At 49.8% G+C, this 9,211-nt stretch overlaps 2 protein-coding genes across 2 annotated transcripts in view; one reads left to right on the forward strand and one right to left on the reverse strand.

Moving 5' to 3' along the window:
* LRR1 (leucine rich repeat protein 1) overlaps nucleotides 1-3,135 on the reverse strand; it is a 132,889-nt gene extending 129,754 nt beyond the window's left edge. The window contains exons 1-2 of the mRNA XM_024224397.3: nucleotides 2,912-3,135; nucleotides 1,300-1,398 (exon numbers count right to left, since the gene is read on the reverse strand). Coding sequence (XP_024080165.2) covers nucleotides 1,300-1,398; nucleotides 2,912-3,112 — 300 coding nt within the window. The 5' untranslated portion in view covers nucleotides 3,113-3,135. The remainder of the gene's footprint in view (nucleotides 1-1,299; nucleotides 1,399-2,911) is intronic.
* Nucleotides 3,136-7,572: 4,437 nt separating this feature from the next.
* Nucleotides 7,573-8,840, forward strand: RPS29 (ribosomal protein S29). Its single transcript, XM_024223147.3, has 3 exons — nucleotides 7,573-7,683; nucleotides 7,972-8,071; nucleotides 8,692-8,840. Exons 1-3 carry the CDS (start codon nucleotides 7,622-7,624, stop codon nucleotides 8,698-8,700), a joined length of 171 nt encoding a protein of 56 aa, XP_024078915.1. The 5' UTR covers nucleotides 7,573-7,621; the 3' UTR covers nucleotides 8,701-8,840.
* Nucleotides 8,841-9,211: the final 371 nt, after the last annotated feature.

The following is a 9,211-nucleotide window of genomic DNA, read 5'->3' on the forward strand; positions in this document are numbered from 1 at the left end:
TGACAATCTACTTTTCTTTTAGCCACACAACCCAATTTTGAGATTTTAGAAAAATAATCCTAGAAAGGTTAGAGGTTTTCCTAAATTCTGCATCAGTTCTAGACAGGCAGTTCTGCCAAGGACCGGCATTAATTGAGCAATAAGACAGACAGCAAGTGTATTGCTGGTACATTAACAGAGGCCTCTAATTTTGCAGCACAAGCTGATTAATCATTTTAACAGTGCATTATTGGTACATGAATACAAGCACTGAAACAACTGTAAGGAAAATCCAAGTAGTAATTTTGTTTTGGAAAAGAGACAACATAACGTGGGAGGAGTAACAGAGGACTGGCTAGATGAAAAATAAAGAGATAAGGATGCTGCTTTTTAAAGGAAAGAGGAGAGAAAAAACACTAGACAAATGAGGAAACCGAGTGGCAGAGATAGAACAGCGGGGATATGGAAAAACAAAGGAAAGAAAGTTAACATATCAAAGCAAAAGCAGCAGGGATCAGCTTTTTCTGCAAAATGAGGGGCCAACCCAAAGATCCCTCTCCATTTTAAGATATACATAACAAGTCAATTATATTTTTGAATCATCTCACAGACCACATATCCAAAGGCTATTCCTTTGTGGCTAGTTAAGTTTGTGGGCCCCCAAAATAATTGTCTGGCAGGCCCAAACTGCTAAGACTAACACTGATTATAGCCTAACTTTTCCTTTAAAAATATTAGGGAAAAATGCTCAGGTATTTGAATTGTGACTTCTCATTCACTCTGAATAGAGAGAGGCCTTATATAAAGGCAGACAGAGAAGCAGATGATGTCCTGTCAAACTTCCTGGCTTGAGCATTTATATATGACATCTTTACAGTATACTTTTATTTCTACACAGCAGACTTCATACAGATCACCCCAGAATACTTTCTAGTCCAGATATTTGCTTTGGACAACAAGCAATTAAAGTCATGCACACAAATATGCATAGGCACGTAGGTTATGGAACACTTAACTGTGGAAACCCAGCTAAGGCTGGTCTAGTGCCAGTGCCATGAACTCCTACACAGGGGATCCAGTTCTAACACCAGATTGAGACCTCACACTACATGCACCAGTAGGTGTTGGGAATGCTGCAGAGTCAGAATGCATGTCAGGTAAGAAAACACCTCAAGGAACTCTTCTGGGCCTTGACATGTTTACTAGCTACAGAAAGAGCAACACTCAACACCACAGAAAAAAGGGAGGGGGCTCCCAGTGAACCACCCACATAAAATAAAGAAAGCCAGACAGAAAGCTAGTCCACTATCAGTTTTCTACCTTGCTGAGACAGACATCCACTGCAGGTTCTTTCAGACGAACAGTAGCTTTCCCTTCCTCCACAAATTTGGTGAAGAACTGCTCAATGTTCTCCTTTAACTGTTTGAAAGAAAAGGGGGAAAAAAAGTGGAGAGCTTGAGTGTAAAGTCTTCCCAAGAAATCAGGGGGTATTATTTAATTTTGGTTAAGCAAACAACAGTTAGAGTCTTACTGTTAAATCATGCCTTTCATATATTTTGTAAAAGCACCTTTCAAGAGATGCTTTAAATCTATAATTGGGCTTAATAACTCTATTCCTGGTGTAGGACTAAGTACACAATTTCTTTTTTTAAATTGTTTCTTTATCTAGTAAGTTGTAACAGGTTTACAAATCCATACCATGTAAATAACAGAGATAGAACAATCACTACAACAGTGACCTTTCATTTAGAGAAACATTATACAGTAACAATAATCAGATCTCTCTATTTAGCAAGGTATTGCCATATTACAGAACGAGTGTATTTACACATCCGGTGACATATCATTTCTAGTCATTCTATTAACTTGAGCGAATACTTTGATTACATACATTTAACAACCCAGGCATATCTATCAAATGTCAATATTAAAAAAACAAACTTTTCTAATGCAGAGGCACAGGAATCTCAGAGATGGAGCATACATTTAAGCTTTGCTAGTGCCTAAGTGAGAAGCACAACTAGATAGATTCCTGATGTTGTGCTGATCTGTAACCTCTATTGAAAATTTGCAGCAATAACTGGACTAACAAAAAGTTGAATACATACAGGCCCATCTGATTTTAGAGCCTGTCTGATTTAAGTTTAGCTTCTTCAGGGTACTCTGTCTACTGAACAAAAACAACGAGGAGTCGTTGTTTTTGTGGATACTGACTAACACGGCTACCCCTCCGATACTGGTCTACTGAACAGTCATGCGGCTAGTTGGCAGAATCACACAACGAAGGGGACATTAACTCAAGTCGTACTTTTGTCTGAAATGTTTACACGCTATTGTTATGAACGCAAAGAATTGCCAAGATACCAAAGGCTAATGGTATGGAGTGGCTAGTCTCAGTTGTTTATTTTGCAGACAGGCAGTTTCCCCTGCTTGCCCGGGTGGTTCTCATTGCATCAGAAGAGCCACTTTCAAAAGACAGGAAAAGGGGACGGAGAAGCCCCCGAACCCGAGAGAGCGCCCAGGCGCTGGGGTACTCAGGAACCATCTCCACCCATTCCTGGAAATGGACCATTGGCTCATAGCGCTCGCAGGGATATTATCTGCAGGGAGACGGGGCGGGTGTCTCACCTTGCGTAGCCCGGGTGCAGGAAATCTTACCCCCTACCTGGCTCGGTGAAGTCACACTGGGTGGACAGGTCTCCCCTTGTACCTAGCCCGCCCCGAAGGACAAAGATGTGAAGTGTCTCCCCCCGGTCCCGGCCCGGGGGGGAGGGGAAGGGCGGAGGCGGGGGTCTCCCCTCGGTCCCGGCCCGGGGGGGGGGGGAAGGGCGGAGGCGGGGTCTCCCCTCGGTCCTGGCCCGGGGCGGGGAAGGGGTCTCCCCTCGGTCCCGGCCCGGGGAGGGGTCTCCCCTAGGGCCGGGGGGGGGCTCACCTTGTACCTGGCCCCGGCCCGGTCCCGCGCGGTGCAGACCATCAGGTAGACGCTGTGGCCGGCGCTGGGCCCCCCGCGGCCGGGCGGCCTGTCGGGCTGCCGGCCCAGGGAGAGCAGCGCGTGGGCGCCCTTGGCCCGGCCCCGCAGGCCGCAGGTGGGCAGCAGGCGGCTCCGCACCTCCACCTCGCACTGCAGCCTCATGCCCGGCCCGCTCAGGCAGCCCGCGCGCGCCCGGCCGGGGGGTCCTGCTGCCGCTCGCCCGCCCCGCGCAGCCGGGTTCGGGCGCCCGCGCGCTGCCTGACTCCTCCGGGCCCTCCCTCCGCTGGGGCTTTGTCTGTGCGGCGCGTTGGCCACAACGGGGCCCGCGCCTCGGTCTCCTCCCCGGCACGGGACCCCCTGGGCGAGAACGGGGGCCGCCTGGCCATGGGAGTTTGACAGGCAGGTGTGTGGCCACCCCGGCCGTGTGAGGACCCCTCGCAGGAGAGAGCGGGGTCCCTGGGCTCCGCCTCCTCGTGGCTGCTCCTGCGCCGCCTTGCGGTGGAGGCCGGCATAGCCCACGGGCTGCCGCATCACCCCTTCCACACACCCCTCTACACCGGCCCCTGCCCCAGGCAGCGGGCTGGCTAACCCCGCGCTCGGGCTGAACGCTACGGGCACTGGGCCTTGTGGGGAGAATTACCGAGGAGAGGGGCAGGGCACACGGTTGCCTGTGCCTCCATGCATCCTTTCCACACAGCACCCCTCTCTCAGCGAGACGGGGTCACTAACTTACCTAGACTGCAAGTCCCTTGGATTAGGGACTGTCTAGTGTGTGGCTTGTACAGCGCTGTGCACACTGTCACCACTTAACTACTGGTAACAATAATACTCGCCTGGGGCAGTATCCACCTAGCCCAACAGCTTACCAGATCAAGCTATACCCCTGTAACCCTTGCTGTACATCAGGGCATGCATCTACAATGGGTACCGAGAGTAGGAGTAGATTCTTCGTCCCCTGCTGTGTTAGGCTCAACATGGGATGTCTTTCTGGAAGATATGCTTTAGTGAAATACAAATGATTGGGCTCAATGTAGGGTTAACTGAGTAGTTCTCTGGTCTGTGTTATACAGGAGGTCAAAATAGATGATCTAGTGGTCCATTCTGGCCTTGGAATCTGTGAAGCTGAAAAGATGCATATTTTTTCTAATGTAGACAGGGCCTTTTCACAGCTGTGGTAATCATTAATAATGAAAAGGCACTGAATAGAAAATATTTTCTTTATTACGTATTCTCTCCACCAAAAAATCTTCTTCCTTTCATGAATCTCCTCTGTGTGATTCGTGATCAGTGTTGTATCCTCTATCATAACACATGCTAACAAGTCTTTGTTTATGAACTCCCACCACTTCTTCTTGGGTCTGCCTCTCTGCTTTTTCCTTCTATCTGTTGGATTCTCTTACCCATGTACTTCTCAGATTGTGCTTTACAGACCAAACCATATGAACCAGTGCTCCCTCAATGTTTTTCCAGCCACCAAAAAAAGGGTGTGAAGACATCTACAAATGATACCTGTGTTTTACCTTGAGTTGATTTTATGGCACTGTGTTTATTTACATTAGTTTTCCTGCCCATGTAAAGGATTGTTGCCTTTAATTTGAAAGGTTGTGTTTATTTCCTCAGTCTTTGCCCCGTTAGTGAATGAGTCCTAATGTCTATGAGTTGAAAAAACACTCCATCTAGTGTCAACATGTGGACTTGCATTGCATTTAAGTGTGCATGCACTGTACGATGTCCTAAACTTTAAAAACGACATGAGAATTTGAGGCCTATAAAATGTCCAGTACTGGGGTAATAAGAAGAAATGCCACAGAATTGTGAATAATGACAGCAACAAAACTCCATGGTGAAAAGGGTGTGTCAGAGGGGAGAAGCTAGTAAACTATCTGTGCCTTGTGCTGAAAGCATTCATTTTGTATTGCAATGTCCTGGGAAGATCCATCCCATGCTCGTGTACATTGGAAGTCTGGAGTAACTCCATTGGAATCAATGGAGGTGTAAGCCAGATCAGGCTCATGGTCTTTGTATTTGGGAGGTTACACAGACTAACCTGATCATTTAATCAATACCAACTTGTTACTGATTCTAATGACACAACAATGTCTTGAACGTCTATCCATTCATTAGTATTACTGGTCTGATCCAATGCCCATTGAAGTCAGTGGGAGTCTATTCACAGAGTCAAATCCAAATTGGTGTAGACCCTTTCTACTTTCTATCCGTCTTTTTTTTTCTCTAAGGAATAATTTCTGCTTCAAAGTTGCTATGTAATCATACCTTGTTTTTAAACTAAACATTTTTTAAAGTAATCATATAAAGGAGTTTATGTGTACTTATACACACTGTTCATTTAGAGCCTGATCTCACTCTGATTAAAGCCAGTGGAAAGGCTCCCATAGACTTCAGTGTTTTAGATTAGAACCGATGATTATGGTTCCTGCAGTCTCGGGTCCTATGTAGTCTTGTAAATATAAAAAGAAAAAAAATTAAAATAGGAGTTGATGGAATTTGGGGAATCAAAAGGTTCTGTGGCATAAAGAATCCAAGAGTCAGATTCTGATCTCAGTATCCCTAGATTATATCTAGAAGGACTAACTCTGGATTTACCCTGAAAGCAGAATTTGGCCCCAATTGTCAGTGCTTGGAATCTTGGGCTGAGTGGGGTGGCAAGGAAGATGGTGAGGGATGCTTGAAGGTAGCTGAGCTGAAAAGGAAAGGGAATTTAAAACAGAAGAAGGATTCAAGGGGAACTAAACACAGCTCTGGAGTCAGAAGGAAAGCAAGACCTTTGTGGATAGTTAAGCATTTATTTTATTAGTTGTTAAATCTTATTTTATTCACTGAGTCAAAGAAGTTGGCCTCCTCAACAATTGTTTCTGCATCAGACCCAAAGGGATTGGATAGTCACCATCTCTAATGGCTAAGTACTGTCTGTCTAAGGCTGAGAACCATTGTTATGTGGGGGAGAGCGAGGGGCTGTGACTTGCTGCTTCTGTATTTGGACTATCTTGGGAACTACACAGGGAAAAGATTTGGCCTATAGCTCTGTCAGGAGAGAAGAACCTGGCACTGTGATGAAATCAAACTTAATATCAGCACAGGTGGAACTTCTTGTGCCGGATTTTTTCCTCTCAGTCACATTGCCGTTACACCAATAACTTTAACCTCAGTGGCGCTATGGCTAGTTTACACAGCTCTAAGTGAGGGGGCAATTAGGATCGCTGTGTCGTAACTGTGGAGGGAAAATGATACAGCCCTGTTTATAATCTTCCCCCACATTATGACAAGTCTGTGCCTCATTATCTCCCCCAGTTAAAAGAGACTGGGGCCCCCCTATGAAAAGAACCGTATCTCACCCCAGCTTCTTCCCCTTTATAGAGAGTGCGTGTCACTCCTTCCTTCCTGCTAGGAAAAAATCTTTCGCCGTCTTGCCCAGGTTACACCACAGTCGCCGTCAACCAGAGCAATCCCAGTGATATTAACTAAGCTGGGAGTCGGGCCAGGGCATTTCTCCGCTTCTCGCGCAGCGCAGAGGCTGAATTAGGGACATTGATTCCGGCACGGGACTGACCCCTGCCGGCTGCCTGGGCGATCGCAGCGGCTCCGAGCTGCATTTCCAGCCTGGGGCCAGTGGGAGGCAGGAGGAGCGGAGCGAGACGCGCAGAGCTGAGGGTGCCGGTGTCTCGCCGGGTCGGCGTGACAAGTGGGGTGGAGCGTGTGAACAGCCACTGGAGCGGTGCATTGGGGGAGACGGGGGCTGGTGTGACACGGTTCCTGTCTCTCCAGCACCCCCCCACCATCCGCAGACCTTCCCCACCAGTGCAAAGGGCCACGGCACCCCTGGGGGGGCTGAGCCTCTGAGACCCGTCTCCCCCAATAACCCTCCTCGGTGCCCCTAACCCCCACCCAATTCAGGATTCCAGTGCGTGGGTGCCCACCAGTAACCATCCTGGGGGCGTGGGTGCCCCTAGTCCCTGGTTTGTAGGTGCCCCATCACCTAATGAAAAATCCCGGGGGGGCGGGTGTTCCCTGCCCCCTGTCCCCCAATATATATACAAGCTCTGCGGTGGGTGCATAAAAAGAGACCGTGTCTCACTGTCTTGCCCAGGCTACGCTGCAGTGGCTATTCACAGGCGCGATCCCACTACTGATCGGCACGGGAGTTTTGACCTGCTCCGTTTCCGACCTGGGCCGGTTCACCCCTCCTTAGGCAACCTGGTGACCCGAAGCTTCCCAGGGATCACCATATTGATGCCGAACTTAGTGCGGACACCCGATCGGCATAGCCCACTGCAGCCCAGAACTCCTGAGCTCAAGCGATCCGCCAGCCTCAGCCTCCCAAGTAGCTAGGATTACAGGCGTGCGCCACCGCGCCCGGCGATGCTGTTACCTCCCAGTCTGATACTAGAGGCTGCTGCTATGATGACGTCACGAGCGGGCGGGGGGAGCAAAGTATTTCTGCGCCTGCGTAGGGTTGATGCCTCGCTGAACGTGTTCCACTCGCGCCTGCGCACGCCGGGAGACGCGCTCGCCGCTTTCAGCTGCGCCTGCGCAGTCTGCCGAGACCCGAGGGATTTCGCGGTGCAGGCCGGGACGTTCCGGTCGGGCAGGGTTGATTAGCGCATGCGCGGGGGGGGCTGACTCTCTTTCGGCGCGGGGCGAGCAGCGGGCAGGATGGGTCACCAGCAGCTCTACTGGAGCCACCCCAGGAAGTTCGGCCAGGGCTCCCGCTCGTGGTGGGTGCGGCCGGGGGAGCCCGCCCGCCCGCCGCAGCCCCGGGCCGCCAGGACGGGCTCCACGCGGGGCGGCGGCGCTCGCGGCCTGGCTGGGAGCCTGCGGGAAGCGGGCGGGCGGGGAGTCCGGGGGGGGCTGAGATACGTGGGGGCGCGGCCGGAGGTAGGGAGGCGGGCGGCGGGGTGCGGGGCTGGGCCGGGGCCGGTGGCGGGCGGGGCCGGCCCTGGGGCCCGCAGCGGGGGACCGGGAGGCCGCGGCGCTGACCGGCTTTTCCCGCTCTCGCCCCGCAGCCGCGTGTGCTCCAACCGCCACGGCCTGATCCGCAAGTACGGGCTGAACATGTGCCGGCAGTGCTTCCGCCAGTACGCCAAGGACATCGGCTTCATCAAGGTGAGGGGCCGGGCGGGCCCCCCCCCCCCCGTCCGGCGGGGCCCCCAGCTCCGCCGCCGGCTGCCGTGCACCGCCTCCCGGCTCGCTCCGGAGCTCATCCGTGTGGGAGAGGGGGTGAAAGAGAGAAGGGGTCAGGCCTGGACCTGTAATCCGTGTAGTTGGTTTTAACGGAGGAGTCACCAGTGCAGTGGGATTGATGCGATCCCTTAGATCATTGTCCGTATTGTTACCGTTTGTTCTAAGAAACGGACCTTTTCCCGAAATACACGTGCTCACAGGAAATCTCCATATTCATTGAGAGGCGATACCAGTCTTTGTGCTCTAATGTGAGGTCCAGACAAACCAGTTGTAGTTGACTGTACTGGGCTTCATGAAACGGGGGGGTACTTGGAAGCTTGATAGTTGTAACTTTGAAATCCCCATGTCAATGATTTGGTTCTGATCCTGGCAATCTGTTCCTTATGAGCAAATAGTTCCTTCGGATGGCACTAGTATAAGCCTTCTGCTGTAAGACTGGATCTTGATGTTTAAACATCCATGTAATAACCAGAGAAAATGCATGATTTGGAAACTAATTTGTCTAGATATTAAGTTCACAACTCTTCTTTTCCTTATTTCAGTTGGACTAAACACTTCTCAAGAAGATGAGATGTCGCAAGGAGACTTCTGGACATAATTCTCTGCCTAATTTGGATAACCGGGCGCACTAAATTTACAAAGTCCTTTGCCATGCTATTTTGTGTATAAAATAAAATGGCTTAACAGTCAATTCTGCTTTGTTTAATTTGTGGATACTTGAAATTTCAACTTCCATTGTAAGGAGTTAAATTTGCTTCACCGTAGCCAAAGTGAAATGATTTTGTGTACTATGCTCCTTTGTTATACTGTTATATGAAAAGGTGAACTGTTATTGGGATATAGTATTTCTTAAAGGGAGTGTTGTGCAAAGAAATCCTCCATCTTTACAGCCAATGTTGTATGAAATAAATCTTAGTACACTCGAAGTACTAGACCTTATTCTCTCATAAAAAAAGGATTAAACTGTTAACACAATCTAAGAGCTTTGTTTTTTGGTAACTTCTAAATAACTGAATAGGGCACCTATTGCCTCAATATTCCCTAGGAAGTGGGTGTCACCAC

This window comes from Terrapene carolina, unplaced genomic scaffold (genome assembly GCF_002925995.2).
Source record: "Terrapene carolina triunguis isolate 2854851 unplaced genomic scaffold, T_m_triunguis-2.0 Scaffold189, whole genome shotgun sequence".
Taxonomy (NCBI): domain Eukaryota; kingdom Metazoa; phylum Chordata; order Testudines; family Emydidae; genus Terrapene; species Terrapene triunguis.